The sequence below is a fragment of the Podarcis tiliguerta genome, assembly GCF_965153285.1.
Source record: "Podarcis tiliguerta genome assembly, chromosome: 4".
Taxonomy (NCBI): Eukaryota; Metazoa; Chordata; class Lepidosauria; order Squamata; family Lacertidae; genus Podarcis; species Podarcis tiliguerta.
The window spans coordinates 8,617,768-8,639,254 of NC_139537.1; the positions used below are offsets into that span (position 1 = coordinate 8,617,768).

Below are 21,487 nucleotides of genomic sequence, written 5' to 3' on the forward strand. Positions count from 1 at the left end.
TCTGTGTAGGGATTGCAGGGGGGTGCAGCATCCGGAGGTGCCACCCTGGTTTGGCTACTGGATGGTGTCTGTAATTTATCTGTGGAGAGGGTCTGGGTTTGGGTCTGGTGTGGTTGATTGGTGATGGCGTTCTGTGTGCCTCTGGATCTGGTGTCAGATTTTGTGGGGAGGGCTAATTTCCAGATGTCTGGCAAGCGGGATGTGTCGTCACGCTTGTTCATGTTGTGAGGGTGTTTCTCTATCTCGATGGCTTCCATGATTATTCTCTTGTGGTGATGTTCCATGTTAAAGAGCAATTTGGAATCTGCAAAATTAATTTCGTGTCCTGTTTCTTTCATGTGTTGGAAAAGAGAGGAAGTTTTTTCTTCTTTTTTGACGGCATTCTTGTGTTCTGCGATACGTGCATTTATTCGTCTGTTTGTTTGTCCAATGTACGTGGCTGGGCAGACTTTGCAGGGTATTTCATAGACCCCTTGGTTTTCCAACTGAATTTTATCCTTGGGGTTTCTGAGGATATTGGCTATTTTTTGGTTGGTGCAAAAGGCTGTTTTGATATTGTGTTTATGGAGGATTTTGCTAATTTTATCTGTAGTGCCCTTGATATAAGGAAGGAGGGCTATGCCATTGTTTTCTTCTGTGTCTTGGTTTTTGGGGGGTGTTTCTTTTTGGATTAGCTTCGTAACCCTGTTTTGCTGGTATCCATTGGCAATTAACACATTTGAGAGATTCTGTAACTCAGTTGTCAAGTGGTCTTCGTCAGCCAGGCGTTTGGTTCTGGAGATGAGAGTCTTGGCTACGGAGTTTATTTGTGCAGGGTGGTGGTGTGATTGTGCATGTAAGTAGCGGTTGGTGTGTGTTTTTTTCCGGTAGATAGTGTGTCCTAGGGAGCCATCAGGTTTTTTGTAGATTAGGACGTCAAGGAAGGGAAGTTGGTTGTTGGCTTCTATTTCCATAGTGAATTGTATTTTGGGGTGTAGGCTGTTGAGATGTGTGAGGAAGCTATCCAGTTTTTCCTTCCCGTGTGGCCAAATTACAAAGGTATCTACCGGAAAAAAACACACACCAACCGCTACTTACATGCACAATCACACCACCACCCTGCACAAATAAACTCCGTAGCCAAGACTCTCATCTCCAGAACCAAACGCCTGGCTGACGAAGACCACTTGACAACTGAGTTACAGAATCTCTCAAATGTGTTAATTGCCAATGGATACCAGCAAAACAGGGTTACGAAGCTAATCCAAAAAGAAACACCCCCCAAAAACCAAGACACAGAAGAAAACAATGGCATAGCCCTCCTTCCTTATATCAAGGGCACTACAGATAAAATTAGCAAAATCCTCCATAAACACAATATCAAAACAGCCTTTTGCACCAACCAAAAAATAGCCAATATCCTCAGAAACCCCAAGGATAAAATTCAGTTGGAAAACCAAGGGGTCTATGAAATACCCTGCAAAGTCTGCCCAGCCACGTACATTGGACAAACAAACAGACGAATAAATGCACGTATCGCAGAACACAAGAATGCCGTCAAAAAAGAAGAAAAAACTTCCTCTCTTTTCCAACACATGAAAGAAACAGGACACGAAATTAATTTTGCAGATTCCAAATTGCTCTTTAACATGGAACATCACCACAAGAGAATAATCATGGAAGCCATCGAGATAGAGAAACACCCTCACAACATGAACAAGCGTGACGACACATCCCGCTTGCCAGACATCTGGAAATTAGCCCTCCCCACAAAATCTGACACCAGATCCAGAGGCACACAGAACGCCATCACCAATCAACCACACCAGACCCAAACCCAGACCCTCTCCACAGATAAATTACAGACACCATCCAGTAGCCAAACCAGGGTGGCACCTCCGGATGCTGCACCCCCCTGCAATCCCTACACAGATCTGGCTGGCACAGGCCACAAAACCACAGCTCGCCCCTATACACGAAGCCAAGCCAGAGCACAACCAAGCGCAGTACAGCCATCTTCTCAGAAAAACTCTTCACAAAGTTCAAGAGTTCAAGACACGAAGGCTTTAGCAACTAATCCACACCTAATGACCCACCTAAGTGGGATTCAGGAAATCACTCAAGAAATCACTCAAGATATCCCTCAAGTAATTAAGGAACAAAAGAAGAAAAGGCACACTAGCCTGGGAACCTCCTCTCTGCCCAGAACATTGGAGGCTATACACCACACCTCCTCAACAGTATTTATAGGAACTCAAACACTGAGATCCTGCTCTGTTCCAGTAACAAGAAGCCGAAAGCACCAGCCTGAAGATGACGAGTGAGACCTCGTCGAAACGTCGCCTAGACACCCCAACTTTTACACGGGAAGACACCCGAGGACACCAAAACCTGCATTCCTGTACCCGTGAAAATCTACGAAAGCATATATATATATATATATATATATGGTGTGAACTGGTTGTGACTACCCAGAAAATAATTTTTTGGGCTTCTCATTGATAGCTCACTGCTCCACAAACAGCAACTTCAGCGAACGGAATTGCTAAGAAATGGACTAAAAATGAACTGCCGGTATAGTTCTGCCTCTGTGAATTAGCTGCATTTCGAATGTTTTATGTAGTTACAGTTGCCTTGTCTCACCTAGGGTGATACAGAGCTGGAAAAGATGCAGAAAAGGGATAACCAAAGTATTTTGAACCGTGTCCTCAAGAGGAAAGGCTAAACTTAGCATTTGGGGCTTTTAGTTTAGAGGGGGAGAAATGACAGATATGGGGACGTGACAGACTGCATGGTGTAGGAAAAAGTCTCTTGGGATCGTCCAGTGAAATTGCTGGTTGAACAAAAGAAGATTCTTCACACAGTGGATAATTAACTTACGGAATTGATGCTGTAGGATGTTGTGCTGGATGTTAGGTTCGACAGCTTTAGAAAAGGGGATTCATAGAGAATTGATCCATCATTTGCTATGGCATTTAATTAACCTATTTTTAAAAAATAATATTCATTGAAGGTTTTATAGTTACAGGAAAAAAGTAAGAGAGAAAAAAGACAATAAAAAATTAACAAACAATACATCAAAAATAAAAGGAAAAAACAATACATCAAGACAACAAGAAAAAACAAAAACATTTAAAAACACATCCAATTTCCATCTTTATCTTTCATTTACTTGTTTCCTCGACTTCCTCACACCTCCCTTTTTTGTAAACTAGTTCAATTAGCTAATTCAGCAAATCCTTTCCCTCTTTCTCACCTTTTTGTTCTATAATTAATCTTGACACCATCTAACTTTAAATTTTCCACTTTAACCCATTAACAATCAGTTTTTGCTTAATTCTTTATAACATTTCTGCTAAAACCATATAACTTCATTCCGGTATTCTTCTAACATTCATTAATTTTGCAGTATTTCTGTAAATATACTTTAATTTTTTTCCAGTCTTCTTCCATCAACTCTTCTCCCTGGTCTCGGATTCTACCAGTCATTTCCGCCATTTCCATATAGTCCATCAGCTTCATCTGCCATTCTTCCCGGTTGGGTAGATCTTGTGTCTTCCAATACTTTGCGATGAGTATTCTTGCTCATTTAATTAACCTATGGCTATTGTTGTGGGCGGGTGGAGAATTTTGCATTCATGCCCTGCTTTGGGGCTTCCCGGAAACAGCTGGCTAGGCAGTGCTGGACGCAGGATTCTGAACTAGATGTTCCCTTGACCAATAAGCAGTCCTCTCTCTCTCTCTCGCCACTGTACCTTTGGTTCCTCTTCATCAAGGAAGGCATTTCTTCCCCCACACTATTATCAGCTGGACTGCAGTTCTTTGTTTTAATTCCTCTTGCTTTCAGCAATCCACCCTACCAAGGGTTAGTCAGGAAGCATTATGTTCTGTGTCCGACTGATATAGTGGGAGAACCTTGAATGGGCAAAAACTCCGTCACCCGTGCTGGAATCTGCCCAAGGTACAACGCGGGAGTCATCCACGCTTAAGATCGTGCCCTTGTGGTTTTCAGCCTGCGGCATTTTCTAAACCCAAGGTTAGAACTCTGGGTGCGCTCAGAAGGAAGAAGTACTGTTCAGTTAGTTGTTGTTCAGTATCGGGAAAGATGCACGGATATCATTCAGAATAATCCCTAAAAATAGTTCTAGCTTGTGGGATCTCCAACACCATGTAAGCATAGTTTACGGTCCAATGTTAAAAACGCTAGCATTGCAAGAATGTTCCTAATGCTTGAGAAGTAACATCATATGTTTGGATATCAGTACTTCAGATTCCAGAGTACTAACTTCAAGGTTTCAGCTGCCTTTTTGCTTTCCTCCCCCTCCTTTTTTCCTTTCCAGCTTCATTAAATTAATTTTTTGTTGTTGTTTAGTCATTTAGTCGCATCCGACTCTTCGTGACCCCCTGGACCAGAGCACACCAGGCACTCCTGTCTTCCACTGCCTCCCGCAGTTTGGTCAAACTCATGCTGGTAGCTTCGAGACCACTGTCCAACCATCTCGTCCTCTGTCGTCCCCTTCTCCTTGTGCCCTCCATCTTTCCCAGCATCAGGGTCTTTTCCAGGGAGTCTTCTCTTCTCATGAGGTGGCCAAAGTCTTGGAGCCTCAGCTTCAGGATCTGTCCTTCCAGTGAGCACTCAGGGCTGATTTCCTTAGGAATGGATAGGTTTGATCTTCTTGCAGTCCACGGGACTCTCAAGAGTCTCCTCCAGCACCATAGTTCAAAAGCATCAATTCTTCAGCGATCAGTCTTCTTTATGGTCCAGCTCTCACTTCCATACATCACTACTGGGAAAACCATAGCTTTAACTATACAGACCTTTGTCGGCAAGGTGGTTTTAAATTTTGCTAAATCTTGTAAATTTTGTTTCATACACTCATTCACCTGTTGCTTTATTAATTACTATTTTGCTTTGATTTTTCTTCCATTCCTTGTTTAAAGGCAAGAAAGCCCTTGTATCCTATCAAAGGTCCAGCTAGTCAGCTTCAAAGACCTTTGACATGCCATGAGGGCAGACACGCTCTCCTCCTGTTTGCCTCCCAGCAACTGCCATTTGGTGGCATACACCCTCTGAACCTTTGTGTGCTTCTATATTTATTTCAGATCTTTATAACCAGCAGTTCTGAAGGGAGGCTTACACGTTAAAAAACAAACAAGTTAAACTAAACAACAGCGAAATGAATAATACAGTAGCATCTGATGCAAAGTAGAGATCATTGTCTGGCAGCAAATCCAGTAAATTAAATACAGTGGTACCTCGGGTTACAGACGCTTCAGGTTACAGACGCTTCAGGTTACAGACTCCGCTAACCCAGAAATAGTACCTCGGGTTAAGAACTTTGCTTCAGGATGAGAGCAGAAATCGTGCTCCGGCGGCGCGGCAGCAGTGGGAAGCCCCATTAGCTAAAGTGGTGCTTCAGGTTAAGAACAGTTTCAGGTTAAGAACGGACCTCCAGAACGAATTAAGTTCTTAACCCGAGGTACCACTGTACAGGGAACCAGGCAGAGGGCCTTCTCAGTGGTAGCACCCACCCTGTGGAATGCCCTCCCACCAGATGTCAATTAACTACTTAACCAGAGGTACCACTGTATTCCAGAATGAGTTCCTCCTCTCAGTGTCGTCACTACCAGTTACCATACAGGAATACGTGCACCCCCATTCCTCATTCACAAAATGTAGCGCCAATTTCCTAAGGCAGTGAGCATTTTTTCTCAGTGCCATTTAAACAATCCAGGAACCGCCATCACCATTCATAAATTCACGTGGATGTGCCAGGTTTTAAAATGGTTCTCTGCACTATTTCACTAAGGTCAGAGAGTGGAAATCTTAAAATTAGAAAAAGGAAAGGGGAGGAGGAAAAGGAGAAGGGAAGGGAAGACGGCTGCTATGGATATGGTACATTTTTGCTGGCTTCTTGGCGCTAGTGAAGGGAACTGAATCATAGAATCAGAATACAGTGGCACTATTACTTCCCTTGATCTAGATGCTATACTCCCATTGATGCAGCCCAGAATTGCATTGGCTTTTTTAGCTGCCGCGTCACACTGTTGGCTCATGTCAAGTTTGTGGTCAACCAAGACTCCTAGATCCTTTTCACATGTACTGCTCTCAAGCCAGGTGTCCCCCATCTTGTATTTGTGCCTCTCATTTTTTTTGCCCAAGTGCAATACTTTACATTTCTCCCTGTTAAAATTCATCTTGTTTGTTTTGGCCCAGTTCTCTAATCTGTCAAGGTCCTTTTGAAGTGTGATCCTGTCCTCTGGGGTGTTAGCCACCCCTCCCAGTTTGGTGTCATCTGCAAATTTGATCAGGATGCCCTTGAGTCCATCATCCAAGCCGTTGATAAAGATGTTGAATAAGACCGGGCCCAAGACAGAACCCTGTGGCACCCCACTAGTTACTCTTCTGTGGGAGACAGCATGTTCGAAAGCGTGTGCTAACCCAAGGAATAGTGGCACGTGGGTGGCTTGGAGTAAAGAACTGCTTGCCTTCCCTCTCTATCCACCTTAGAAATCCTGGGTGGCGAATTGGCAGCACCTGCAGTGTGAGATTCCTGCCCCCAGCTGTTTGGATGGGATAAATCCAGAGACCTGGAAGCAGCAACTGCCACTTAGTGAGCAAAATGAAATTGCACAAAGCTGTATAAAAGCTGGCATGCTTTCGAACATAGCGAAAGCTTTCTTCTGAACTTCCCTGGTTGCTCCGCCAAAATATTTGGATGGCTGCTCTTTGCCCGGCTGCCGATTTCCCTGACGCGTAGATGTTGTGTTGTTGCAACATATCATGTGACGTGTGACGGTGCTTATCCCCTCTTGCGTAACAGCAACCACTTCGGGCAGGCAGTTTTAGAATGTGTTTTTATTATGTACCATGCAGGACAAGTGAGCAGCTTAGGAAGAAAGCTGGTTATTCAAATGGCTATGGAAATCCTGATTATTATTTTTCTTCTAATAGAATGTTTGCATGACGGGTGCTTTATTTAGAACTTGGTGCATCTTGTGCAAATACGTGACAAATGATACTGTGCCACAACCGGTTGTTCTTCCCACGCACGATTTAAAAATCATGGTCAAGGAAGCTTAACGGTGGTTTGGTGTGATGCCTGGATCGCTGAACCATAGTGGTGGCTGAGCAGTTCACCTCCAGAAGTTACTATCCCGGAGTCCTTTGTAGGGATTCCAGGTGGCTAGAAATCTTTCCTGAGTTGTAGCCGTTGGCAGGCACCATGAAAGAAGGTCTCCAGCAAGACCTCCTTGCTGCTGTCATCACCTCTTGTCAAACAGGCTGCGGAGACTCAGAGCCACCACAGAAAAGGCCCCGTTCTTGTTTTGCCCCCCTCTCTATCCTCATGGAGGGGGTAAACGAGGATTATCGTAGAGTCCTAGAGAGATGATTAGCGTAGAGTCCTTGGTGCATTGCTGTTCTGAGCTGTTAAGGCTTTATAGGGGGAAACCAGTACAGTGGTACCTCTGGTTACAGACGCTTCAGGTTACAGACTCTGCTAGCCCAGAAATAGTGCTTCAGGTTAAGAACTTTGCTTCAGGGTAAGAATAGAAATGGGCGCGTGGCAGGCCCCATTAGCTAAAGTGGTGCTTCAGGTTAAGAACGGACCTCCAGAATGAATTAAGTTCTTAACCCGAGGTATTACTGTACTTTGAATTGGGCCCAGAAACTAATGGGCAGTCAGGGCCGTCAGGTCAGGTCAAACCTCGGTTGTTGTACGTAATCAGTTCCGGAAGCCCATTCGGCTTCCAAAACGTTTGACAACCGAATCACGGCTTCCGATTGGTTGCAGGCGCTTCCTGCACACAGCGGAAGCCGTGTCGGACATTTGGCTTCCGAAAAATGTTTGAAAACCGGAGCATTTACTTCTGGGTTTTTCAGCGTTTGGGAGCTGAAATGTTCTGAAACAGAGACATTTGGGAGCTGAGGTTTGACTGTATGCTCAAACTGTATTACTCCAGTGAGCAACCTGGTGGCTGATTTCTGAATTCCTTCTAGACCCCCATGCAACCGATTCCCCGAACCCTCTGGTGCAGCTTTTGTGGATATCCATGGCACTTTAGCAAGGAGACGACCCCTTTGCATGACTAGACTGCTGCTTGTGAAGTGTTGGATCTCAACCAGTATTTTTATCCATATTTAGAAATATAAAAATATCAGCATCGTATTTTAAATATCAGTTATCATTACAGTGGTACCTCGGGTTAAGTACTTAATTCGTTCCGGAGGTCCGTTCTTAACCTGAAACTGTTCTTAACCTGAAGACCACTTTAGCTAATGGGGCTGCTGCCGCGCTGCCGGAGCACGATTTCTGTTCTCATCCTGAAGCAAAGTTCTTAACCCGAGGTACTATTTCTGGGTTAGCGGAGTATGTAACCTGAAGTGTATGTAACCCGAGGTACCACTGTAGTAGCTGAAGCAGAGGTATGCTGCCTTAAAGCGAAGCTAGACCAGCAAAGGTAAAAGTTCATTTGTTTGTGGCCAGGATTTCTTCAGTCTCTGGTTTAGTTGCTGAAACTCTCCCTGCCTAATCTGTCGGCTTCCATTAAGCTGTGCGGAATTGGTTTGCGATACTTCTCTGCCCTTAATAGCACACGCCTGATAACATTGTTTTCAAGAATGAGCTTTCTTCCAGGAACAATGTGGCCATGCCTTGACTCTTTTTCCCCGGGGGTTATGGGGGAATGGCATTTTTATGACGAGAAGCCACCTGTGGGCTATTGTCAGGTTGTGTTCTTGGGTCCGAAAGCTTCCTGTTGAGTGTTCAGAGTTTTTATGGCAGTGTGAGCCATGGCAGTCTTCAACAAATAATGGATGCAGCTAGGCTGGCAATGGAAAACTGGTACCCTCAAAAGCGTTAACATTTGACCATGTACAGTGTGTGTCTGCGTAATAGCATCTTACAGGTGCAGGTAATTGGGGGGGGGGGCGTAGAGTTAATGTATCTCATGAAAGCAGTCAAAGGCAACTTCAGATGATTCAGTGGTCAGTTTCCACGTAGGAAATGTGTCATTTGCAGATTTCTATGTGTGTGGCAGGGACGCTGGTGGCGCTGTGGGTAAAACCTCAGCGCCTAGGACTTGCCGATCGTCAGGTCGGCGGTTCGAACCCCCGCGGCGGGGTGCGCTCCCGTTGCTCGGTCCCAGCGCCTGCCAACCTAGCAGTTCGAAAGCACCCCCGGGTGCAAGTAGATAAATAGATAGGGACCGCTTACTAGTGGGAAGGTAAACGGCATTTCCGTGTGCTGCACTGGCTCGCCAGATGCAGCTTGTCACGCTGGCCACTTGACTCAGAAGTGTATCCGGACAGCGCTGGCCCCCGGCCTCTTAAGTGAGATGGGCGCACAACCCTAGAGTCGGACACGAGTGGCCCGTACAGGCAGGGGTACCTTTACCTATGTGTGTGGCAGGGTCCTTTTCACCAAAAGTCATAGAATTGTAGAGTTGGAAGGGACCCCAACGTACAGGCATTTCCTATTCTGGTAGAAAACATTCTCAAGCCATGCTTTAAACCAGGCACGGGTTTCATGTTGGCAGCTGGATCGTTCTCCCCACAAGATCTGCTTTAAACCATTGGCCTTTGACTCATGTCGAATACAAGATGGGTGACACCTGGCTTGAGAGCAGTACATGTGAAAAGGATCTAGGAGTCTTGGTTGACCACAAACTTGACATGAGCCAACAGTGTGACGCGGCAGCTAAAAAAGCCAATGCAATTCTGGGCTGCATCAATAGGAGTATAGCATCTAGATCAAGGGAAGTAATAGTGCCACTGTATTCTGCTCTGGTCAGACCTCACCTGGAGTACTGTGTCCAGTTCTGGGCACCACAGTTCAAGAAGGACACTGACAAACTGGAACGTGTCCAGAGGAGGGCAACCAAAATGGTCAAAGGCCTGGAAACGATGCCTTATGAGGAACGGCTAAGGGAGCTGGGCATGTTTAGCCTGGAGAAGAGGAGGTTAAGGGGTGATATGATAGCCATGTTCAAATATATAAAAGGATGTCACATAGAGGAGGGAGAAAGGTTGTTTTCTGCTGCTCCAGAGAAGCGGACACGGAGCAATGGATCCAAACTACAAGAAAGAAGATTCCACCTAAACATTAGGAAGAACTTCCTGACAGTAAGAGCTGTTTGACAGTGGAATTTGCTGCCAAGGAGTGTGGTGGAGTCTCCTTCTTTGGAGGTCTTTAAGCAGAGGCTTGACAACCACATGTCAGGAGTGCTCTGATGGTGTTTCCTGCTTGGCAGGGGGTTGGACTCGATGGCCCTTGTGGTCTCTTCCAACTCTATGATTCTATGATTCATGTGTTGGGGGTTTGCACCAACCACAGCACTGGAATTTGGACTCGGGGAGAAAACGTGAGAAGGGTGTTCCGTTATGTAAAGGTGGTTCCCAGGTGTGGAAAGCTTTAGAGTGTGTCGCTTGAAATGATGCAGACCACGTAGGGATAGTTCTCTGCTTAGGAAGAAAAAAAAAAGGTAAAGCCTTAGAATGCCTCTGAAAGTGTCTAGTTCAGTTCTGTTGGACATTTATGTAACCCTTTGAAACTCTTCTCCCTCTCCTTTTGAGCAGGAAAGTCTGACTGGAGCCCAGGAGCACTTTGCAAGTTTCCCTGTGCGGAGGGTGGAACTTCTCAGTAAATCCTGCTCTTGGGTATAGTCCAGTTAAATGGCCTCACAAGAAAGCAGTGCATCTTTCAGAACATTTTTAAATACAGTGGTACCTCTGGATGCGAACGGGATCCATTCCGGAGCCCTGTTCGCATCTTGAAGTGAACCGTAACATGTGACTGCGCGTCTATGCATGCCCGGGTCGCGTTTTGCCACTTCCACACATGTGTGTGACGTAACTTGAGCGTCTGCACACGCGTGAGAGGAGAAACCCGGAAGTAATGCGTTCCGTTACTCCCGGGTCGCCGCGGAGCGCAACCCAAAAACACTCAACCTGAAGCGTATTCATCCTGAGGTATGACTGACTGTTCTATAGCAGTGTAACTCAAGCAAGTCACCTTAAAAAAAAGGAATTACAAATTTGTGCTTTTGACTTTCTTACTTCCAAGGAAATAAGCAACTATTTGACTTTTAGAAGACAACTGAAAGCAGCACTGTATAGTAAAGTTTTTAATGTTTTATGTTTTATCATAGTTTTAATATTCTGTTGGAAGCTGCCCAGAGTGGCTGGGAAGGCCAGTCAGATGAGTGGCATATAAATATTATTATTATTATTATTATTATTATTATTATTATTATTATTATTATTATTAAATTAATTACAAGGGCCCAACTTCAGTCACCATAGGGCATATACCTGCAGAAAACTTAGGTGTATTTTCTATTGAGATAAGTGTATTGGTTTCCCCCAAAGGAGCCAGGGAATTGTAGTTTGTGATGGTGCTGAAGACTCTTTATTTGAGATACCCTCCCTGAATAACAGCTCTGAACTTTCATCTGATTTCTGCAAAACAATTCAAAAACTATGGTGTGGCTGTGCCTTCAGCGCTCAGGTGCTCCTGAGGAATAATTGTGCAGTGGTACCTCGGGTTACATACACTTCAGGTTACATACGCTGCTCGGGTTAAGAACTCTGCTTCAGGATGAGAACAGAAATCACGCGACAGCAGCAAGAGGCCCCATTAGCTAAAGTGGTGCTTCAGGTTAAGAACAGTTTCAGGTTAAGAATGGACCTCCGGAACGAATTAAGTACTTAAACCAAGGTACCACTGTATATGGGTTGAAATGCAAGTGGTCTCCCGCCCACCCTTCATCATGGGCGAGTTACCGTATTTTCCGCTCTATAAGGCGCACCAGACCACAAGACGCACCTAGTTTTTGGAGGAGGAAAACAAGAAAAAAAATATTCTGAATCTCAGAAGCCAGAACAGCAAGAGGGATCGCTGCGCAGTGAAAGCAGCAATCCCTCTTGCTGTTCTGGCTTCTGGGATAGCTGTGCAGCCTGCATTCACTCCATAAGACGCACACATATTTCCCCTTACTTTTTAGGAGGGAAAAAGTGAGTCTTATAGAGCAAAAAATACGGTACCCTGCTGCCCCTTATTTCCCCGTGCCTGCTTGCAAGGTGAACTATAGCTTCCTTTTGAACTTATTTTCTTTGGGGCGGTCAGTTGCGTGGAGCAAAAGTCGATGGAGCATTATGTAAGGACCCAAGGCAAGTCAAAGAAGCACGCCACGCCACCATGGAATTTTCCTTTGATACATGCCTATGTTGATGGCATTTAGTAGCACATGGAGAAAAAGAGTTTCTTCCAGCCACCCTCACGCTTTAGGGCTTACTTATGGAATGTCTTTTAAGCTACTAAAATACCTTTACCTTGATTCTGCTACCTTCAAAGAGTTTCATAGTGCCTTTTTCCCCTCCACCTTGAAAGAAATGTTTACTGCCCAGATTATACATGAAAAATGTTTATTACTACTGGGAGTGGGCAAGCAAACACTTAGTAAGCCACCTGAAAGTGGGCCCTGGAATTGGACATTTTTTCCAGCACTTTAGCCTTGGTGATAATTCTCCGTGGGTCTCCATCTATTGGGGTTCTTTAGCTGCGATTCCTGCATTTCAAGGGATTGGACTAGAGGGACCCTTTCAACTCTACAGTTCTATGATTCTGTGGTTAGGTAAAGGGTAAAGGGACCCCTGACCATTAGGTCCAGTCGTGGCCGACTCTGGGGTTGCGGCGCTCATCTCGCTTTATGGGCCGAGGGAGCCGGCGTACAGCTTCCGGGTCATGTGGCCACCATGACTAAGCCGCTTCTGGCGAACCAGAGCAGTGCACGGAAACGCCATTTACCTTCCCGCCGGAGTGGTACCTATTTATCTACTTGCACTTTGACGTGCTTTTGAACTGCTAGGTTGGCAGGAGCAGGGACAGAGCAACGGGAGCTCACCCCGTCGCAGGGATTCGAACCACCGACCTTCTGATCGGCAAGTCCTAGGCTCTGTGGCTTAACCCACAGCGCCACCCGCGTCCCCCAATTCTGTGGTTAAGAACACTTTAAAAGATATGAGTTGCTGGTTGGATATAGCATAATAATAATAATAATAATAATAATAATAATAATAATAATTTTTATTTATACCCCACCCTCCCCGGCCAGAGCTGGGCTCAGGGCAGCTAACACCAGTAAAATTACAATAAAAACATAATGGGGGGGGGGACCAATTTAGAATACAGGTTAAAATGCAGCCTCATTTTAAAAATAGCCCATGGATCAAAACCGTATGGGGAGGGAAACATAAGGGTCAGACTGAGTCCAAACCAAAGGCCAGGCGGAACAGCTCTGTCTTTTAGGCCCTGCGGATCCTCCTTAATTTCAAGCATAGCAAGGTGGCGATGCTGGACCTCTGTTACCTGACCCTGACGTCAGGTAACCTGTCTGCTGCCACGGAACATGTTTTTTTAGAAATCATTCCTCGAAGTTACTGAGAGATCTTTATCAATAAAGCTGTATTATCTTTTTCAAATGCCACTGGCATGATTGTGCGGAGCAGCAATCCCTTCGCTTATTTTAAACGGGAAATGTTACACTACAAAGACAAGTTATTCTTGCATATCCTGTGCTAGACCGTAGAAACTCAAGAAAGCTCTTAATAGCCATTTTGAATGTTTCATCAGTACCAACTTGTATGAAAAATAAAGCTTTTTCTTTTTAAAAAGAGCAGAGAAGCTTGGGATAACCTCAGTTGTTTTTTTCTCGGTATTGTTGGAAGTCTTTTTCTCTTTCTTGTTTGCTGAATAGATTTTAAATCGTGTAAAGTTTGCTCATTAGTCCCTGCTAATCCCTTCTCGCTTTGCTTTTTGTTTTTCTCATGCAGGGAACACCGTTAGTAATTTGATTTTCATTCTACCTCCAATCTATGGTGCAATTCAGAGTTACAGAGATGGCCTCGAAACACGATATATAATAGCTTATTTGTGTGTCGCAGGTAAGTGGGGCAGCTTGTACTTTATATCCTGATGGTGTGGAGAGTCAGGTGACTTTTCGAGTGACAGCTGGTGACAAGTTTTATCCTTGCTTTCCCCAGATTATGTCCCTATGGCAAAGGGAAACCAAGATGCTTTCCTTGGAGCCTGTTTGCTGTTTTTAAAATGGCCTGGTGTGACCATGCCCCTGGTTTTCCTCAAGCAAGAATCCCTTTAACGGTGCAGCATTGTTAAGTACAGTGGTGCCTTGCAAGACGAAAAGAATCCGTTCCGTGAGTCTCTTCGTCTGGCGGTTTTTTCGTCTTGCAAAGCAAGCCCATTAGCGGATTAGCGCTATTAGCGGATTAGCGCTATTAGCGGATTAGCGCTATTAGCGGCTATTAAAGGCTTAAGGGATTAGTGGATTAGCTGCTAAAAGGCTATTAGCAGCTTAGTGCCTTAGAAAAAGGGGGTGGGGAGCGAAAAAAACCCCCCAGGAATCGCAAGACATTTTCGTCCTGCGAAGCACCTCCAAAACGGAAAACCCTTTCGTCTAGCGGGTTTTCCGTCTTGCGAGGCATTCGTCTTGCGGGGCACCACTGTATTCTTCTGCTGGGAACAACTTAAAAAGAGTCTTTGGCATTGCACCACTTGTTAAGAAACGCAAGTGGCTAGAAAACCACACCTTGAATAGTTGTTGCTCCCGAAGGAGAGTCCCTGAGAGCATTTACACAATTAAGTCCTAGTGAGGAGATGCCTAAGTGTTGTACATTCGCTCCTCTCTTTGCTTGAGTAGAGAAACAAACTAGAATACTGCAATTAACTGTAGTTTCCCATTCTAGAGGAACCGGAACTATGATTAGTGGCTTTCAAACAAACCAGGACTTGAAGTTTGTTTCAAGGAACAGATCTTTTTTTTAAAAAATCCATAAGAGATGGCTATAAGTATTCTCCAGGTCAGGTCTAATTATTCTTCCGCGCGAATGTGACTTTATTTTTTAGAGCGCTAGAGGTGGAGGAGTAAATTGTTGAGTTGCAGAGGTAGCTAGTGGGGGCCAACATTTGGCAAAAAAAAAAAGAATTAAAATAAACCTACCCTGCCGTTTGTGGGACGCGGGTGGCGCTGTGGGTCAAAGCCTCAGCGCCTAGGGCTTGCCGATCGAAAGGTCGGCGGTTCGAATCCCCGCGGCAGGGTGCGCTCCCGTTGTTCGGTCCCAGCGCCTGCCAACCTAGCAGTTTGAAAGCACTCCCGGGTGCAAGTAGATAAATAGGGACTGCTTACTAGCAGGAAGGTAAACGGCATTTCCGTGTGCAGCTCTGGCTCGCCAGAGCAGCGATGTCACGCTGGCCACGTGACCCGGAAGTGTCTCCGGACAACGCTGGCACCCGACCTCTTAAGTGAGATGGGCGCACAACCCTAGAGTCTGTCAAGACTGGCCCGTACGGGCAGGGGTACCTTTACCTTTTTACCCTGCCGTTTGGAGAAGCATGCTTAAAGTACAGCCATCACACAAAGGAGTCAACAGTTTTGGGTTGGACTTTATAACCAAGCGAAAAATTAGAGTTGCCAACCTTTCCTTCACTGGAGCAGGAGAGGTTATGAGGGCTGCCTTGACCCAAAATCTGCTCCAGAGGGTTCCCCCACAGATTTAGAAGATGCACGGCGGGGTGTAGGCTGCATAGGAGAAAAGATGGAAGTTCTGTTACAACAGTGGAACGGCAGCATTGGGTACACCCTAGGGCAGGCATGGGCAAACTCTGGCCCTCCAGATGTTTTGGGACTACAACTCCTATCATCCCTAGCTAACAGGGCCAGTGGTCAGGGATGATGGGAATTGTAGTCCCAAAACAGTTTGAAGGCAGAGTTTGCCTATGCCTGCCCTTGGGCCTTCCTCCCAGCTTTGGAGCTTGAGATGGGGAGGGGACCGCCTTGCAATTTCCGGGGTGATCCCCGACCACCTTTGCAGCTTCAGAGCTGGGAGGAAGGATGGTCACACAACAGAGGGCAGCAGCACTTAATTTGCTGTTACTTTCCTATGATATTTTTTTTGTACCGCCTTTTCTAAAACCTCACATTCAACAAATAAAGTAGTAAGCAGCAGCATACTAGCCAGGGCAAATTGAGAATTCCATTTTAAACCAACTGGTATTACTGTATTTTTCGCTGTATAAGACGCACCAGACCATAAGATGCACCTAGTTTTTGGAAGAGGAAATTCTGAATCCCAGAAGCCAGGACAGAAAGTGGGATCGCTGGGCTGTGATCCAGCTGCCTGTCCTGGCTTCTTGCTTGGCCGTGCCCGGGAGAGGCTGCGTGCAGCTAAGGCTCCCCCAAGAGCTGCGCTCCCTTTAAAGAGTGTGCGGCTCTTGGGGGCTTTTCCCTGAGGAGGGAGAAGGGACTGATGGGCTGCCCTCTTCCCTCCTCGGGGAAAAGCCCCCAAGAGCCGCACACACGCTCCACACGGCTCTTTACTGGGAGCGCTGAGCAGAGCCTCCCGCCTGCATTTGCTCCATAAGACGCACACACATTTCCCCTTACTTTTTAGGAGGGGAAAAGTGCGTCTTATGGAGCGAAAAATACGGTAACTGCCAGCAAAGACCTGGAGAAATTAACGCTTTCCCCCCCAAGTGGTGGGAGCACACCTGTGTTGGCCCTAGACTTAAATTTTTTTGGGGGGGGGGGGTTGCACAGAGTAGGTGCCGCAGCAAAAAATGCCCTTGCCCTGGTCACCTTGAACTGGGTCTCTGCAGGCTGCTAAATAAGCCGGAGATCCTCTTTAGTTGATTTTGCTGACTGGGTCGGTCCATGTGGGAGAAGGCGCTCCCTCGTCTCGCCAAGTCCCAACTTGCTTAAGTTAGTATTGAAAACTTTAGGCTTGATCCAACCGCTTTGACAAGCATAATTGTTGGAGTCTCTTTTTCTTCATTCCCCACCCTTTTTGTATCTTTACATCTCATCCTTCCTCCAAAGAGCTTGGGGTATCTTGTGTCTAGAAATAGGTTTTCTTGCCAGGCAGTTTGCAAGACCAGGCAGGCTTTGCTTCAGTAGCAGAGCTGCGCTGTGTCTCCTCCTCCTGTTAGCCTCCCTGCATATGCCGCTCTCAACAAGAACCTAACATCTTGGACTACACACAGAGCCAGTGTGTTCCCTGCCTGCCGGACTTCTTCAACCCATTTATCGGTTGGCCGTTTAGTTTCTGAAAACTCCTTGGGTGAATAATTTCATAGGATTTGCTGGAGGGCAAAGAAACCAAGGGAAAAGCCAAAGTTTAATAATGCAGTGTTTAATAATGAAGTCTCAATTAACTTGTCGGGTGAAACAGCCCCGCCTCCTGAACAGCCGTTTTAGGTTTGCTGCCTTTTCTCACTCATGAATACGAATTTGGTTTGGGTACAAGGAAGACCTTGGTTTGTCTAGCCCAGTGTTTCCCAAACTTGGGCCTCCAGCTGTTTTTGGACCACAGTTCCCATCATCCCTGACCACTGGTCCTGCTAGCTAAGGGTGATGGGATTTGTAGTCCAGAAACAGCTGGAGACCAAAGTTTGGGAAACACTTGGCTAGCCCAATATTTTGATTGGCTCCAATCTTGCTGCCCAGTTTCCTCCTTTCACTTGAGGAGCTTGTAGGTCCACATTTGGTTGCAGGAAGAAGGGAGTGTTTGGAGTTGTGTGTATTCCATTCAGAAATTCATTTGACCGCCGTGGAAAGGCCCTGAAATGAACTCTGGTAGATCTCTTAGCACAAGTTCCAACTGTGATCAATTCTTGTTGAAGGTCAATGTTACAGTAGCCGAGTATTTTTCCAAAGCATGCCTTTCTTCCCTAACACTTTCTTCCTTGGATTTCAGCCGTAGGTTTGGGCTCGTGGTGCTTTCACATGACCCTAAAGTATGAAATGCAGGTTAGTACTTCTTTAAAATGTCCACATGCCTTTTATGGGTGCTTTTTTTCTTCCTAGAACTCTTAAGCAAATACCCTGTCTGCAAAATGATAACGGTACCATATGGTTAAAATGTACTTTCTGCAAAGTACATTCAGAAATCTTGGAAATAAGACAGAAGCCTTTTTAAAAACCGAACCTGACTGACCTAGAATAAATAAATATGAAGAGCCATTCTGTGACCATGTTACTTGGGGAAGAGGGGTGGTCAGTAGAAATTGAGACTAGCTTGGCTGCGAATATGTTTCAAGTCCTGCATAGTGACTAGAGAAATATCCCTAGGTGCTCCTAGGCAAGCCAGTAAGCATTGCCCCAATGCAGTTGATAAGAGGATGCCCAGCTGCTATACTGGGGAGTCTATATCATTGCACAGCTTAGTATCTCCTCTGATAATGGCTCTTATATTTATTAATATTATTATGTGATGATCAGAGTTTATCCAGCCAGCCAGCTTGGCTTGTAGCATGTAGATTAATTTATCTCTTTTAATATAGCAGTTTCCTCCTGTTGGCTCTTGCTGTCCTCTTAAGTGCTGGCTAATTGACTACTCTTGTCTGCCATCATGGAGCATGGTGCCTTTACAATCCCACGCAGTGAGATAATCCCGTTCCAGACTGTCTCTGACCTCCTTGATCACTTCACAAAACATTGTGTGTCGCACTTGACTCGGTGCTGCCATTAAAAAACGCAATCCTAGATCACCTCCTCCTCCTCCCCTGAATCTTCTGTGGATTAAATTGTAAATGCTTTTCTGCATATATTTTTTTTGTAGCTGTTGGATGAGCTGCCCATGATCTACAGTTGTTGCATGTTTGTCTACTGCCTGTAAGTATTTGTCTCGCTAAAACCTAATGCCAATTGCCTCTACTTTGTAGGTGTATTCTTTATCTTGCTAACATGGAAAAAAAACGGTGTTAAAATGACCACTGGGCCACAGAGCACTGAACCTGCAGTGCTCACGCCAGACTGCAAGCCATTTCTTCTTACCACCCATTTTTATAGCTGCTGGGAAATTTTAGGACCCCCCCCCAACAGGAGATCGATGGACATGGAGCAGGGGGCATGCAGCCCTTTTCCTATTCACTGATTCTCCCCTGCAGTGTGTGTGTGTGTGTGTGTGTGTGTGTGTGTGTGCCTCCTCCTTTTAAAACCTTTCTGGAAGCACACCTGGCAAAGGTGAAAGGGAGAGAATATTTGGGGATGCATGAATTCCAAGCATCCCTCCTTTGCTGATTCTTCTTCCCATGGAGGATAGTGTCTACTAGTCCTAACGGTTACATAAAACCTCTTGGTTATGTGGTTGTCTGTCTCTTGAGTCCCTACTGCCAGGGAACCATTGACATGGGAGGGATGTTTCTTTCATCAGCTGGTTGTGGGCTTCCAAGAGGCAGTGGTTCCAAGAGGCCACTGTGCTAAACAGCTCGCTTGGCTAGATGGACCTTTGATCTGATTCCACTGCACTCTTGCCGTCCGCATTGCGGAGATAATGCAGGCTTGAAAATGCACAGCAGTTGGATATAATCTCAGCTAGGGTATTTAATGTTGGTGGTTCGAATCCCCACGTCGGGGTGAGCTCCCATTGCTCAGTCCCTGCTCCTGCCAACCTAGCAGTTTGAAAGCACGTCAAAGTGCAAGTAGATAAATAGGTACCACTCCGGCGGGAAGGTAAACGGTGTTTCCGTGTGCTGCTCTGGTTTGCCAGAAGCGGCTCAGTCATGCTGGCCACATGATCCGGAAGCTGTACGCCAGCTCCCACGGCCAATAAAGCGAGATGAGCTCCAGAGTCGGCCATGACTGGACCCAATGGTCAGGGGTCCCTGTACCTTAACCTAGGATATTTCAGTCTTGTTTTCAGCAGGACCTAGGAAGTTGTATGCAGGAAAAGAAAGCAGCCATTTTCCAGGAGTTTGTCAAGAGGCCCAATTATGGATGAAATGCAGCCTGATTATAGTCAGAACTGTGTGTGTGTTTTGTGCAGTTTTACCGACTGTGCCATTGGTTCAGAGTTCAGTTTCCCCAAAAAAATCTCCTTCCCCTTTTCGTAAAGCAACAAATTTCTAACGCTTGTGTTCACAGCGGTGCACTTGAAAGTGACTAGGCACCGACTGATGAAATCCTGGAAGCCATAATGGTTGAACAGCTGTTTAGAGCGTGGTGCTGAGAATGCCAAGATCGCAGGTTCCATTAGGTATCTGAAGATGGCTATCAAATCTCCCAGTCATTTCTTTATCAGGGAAAACATCCCTCCACCATTCCTCATAAGGCTTGGTTTACAGACCCTTGATCATCTTGGTCACTCTCCCTGGGACTCTCAGGTGCTGAATCTTGCAAAGCATTATAGTTTGTGCTTTCATGATAGCCCTGTAGACCTGCAGAGTCTGAGCGTCACTTAGAACAGAATAACAAAATCCCAATCTTGGAGCAAAACCTGCTGCCTGCACAACCTACGCAGAGCTTCCGCTTGGCTGCACACCCTGCACAAAGAGCAATTATAACCTGGCCGTGCTACGTAATTTTCACGGCAGTAGGCAGCTGAACACTCCTGCCCAGCTTAATAGCCATGTCTTTCTTCACGTCGTTTTGTACTCGCTGTTCTTTCCCCCCGCCTCCTCTCACAGGTAAGTTCAGAACACCTGAACCTGCCTCCTTCACCCCATGATAAATTATGTTTATGGTGATGTATTATTTTTTAGAGAGGGAAATGACACTGTGAAATAGTTAACTTAGGATGAGGGCAGGCAGTCCACTTCCAGCCTGCACTGTTTGGCAAGCAGGGTTTAGTTGTGCGCTGGCAGATGAAGGTTGCACCGTGAAAGTGGACTTGGCGCTCTTTTGCAACAAACCTGCTGACAGAACGAACAAACAGAACTTTTGTGATGACCAGATTTGGCAGGGAAATGCCCTGGAAAGTGTGTAATAAAGGCCCGGACGTCTAACTTCAGTGCAAAGAAATCGTAATGAATGCTCAAGAAACAGGCTGTCTGGAAGAGCCACAAATGCTTTTTTATTATTATTATAATATTTATTACTTTTTGAACAATTTAAACATTACAAAACCAAACATACACAGAAAAATAAAAACCAATACAATACAATATAAAGACACTACATAACACTTAACACATTAAACTAAACTAAACCAAACAAGACAATTTAAAACACTCAAACAATTTCAATATCATATCTTTCATTCACTTCTTTCGCCGACCTCCTCACGCCTCCCTTTTTGTATTCCACTTCTATCAAATGTTTCAGCAATTCCTTTCCATCTTCCTCTGTTATCTGTCGTATAATTATCTTAATGCATTCTAACCTTATTTTACTTTTAAAATTCCATTAATCTATTTATACCTAAATCCTTATAACATTTCTACTAAAGCCATCTAACTTCATTCCAACATTTTAACATTCATTAATTTTGCAGTATTTCTGTAAATAATCTTTAAACTTTTTCCAGTCTCCTTGAGCCACAAATCCTTTTTTTTTCTTTTTTTTTTACAGTTGCCCTACAAGGCTTTGGTTCCTATGGTTGCCCATGCATTTATTTTGTCCCACTGTTCCGTGAAACAGGTCTGGGAGGTTTTTGAAAACGCAGAAACCCATCCCTGCTTCCCAGAACAGATTATGCGCTGAGTGCATATTGCGC

General features: G+C 45.3%; 1 protein-coding gene across 2 annotated transcripts in view; it reads left to right on the forward strand.

Annotated features, from left to right (window-relative positions):
• Positions 1 to 21,487, forward strand: part of ACER3 (alkaline ceramidase 3) — a 62,679-nt gene that overhangs the window by 12,550 nt on the left and 28,642 nt on the right. For both annotated transcript variants that reach the window (XM_083436819.1, XM_083436820.1), the window contains exons 2-4: positions 13,814 to 13,924; positions 17,750 to 17,802; positions 18,614 to 18,666. In XM_083436819.1, coding sequence (XP_083292945.1) covers positions 13,814 to 13,924; positions 17,750 to 17,802; positions 18,614 to 18,666 — 217 coding nt within the window. The remainder of the gene's footprint in view (positions 1 to 13,813; positions 13,925 to 17,749; positions 17,803 to 18,613; positions 18,667 to 21,487) is intronic.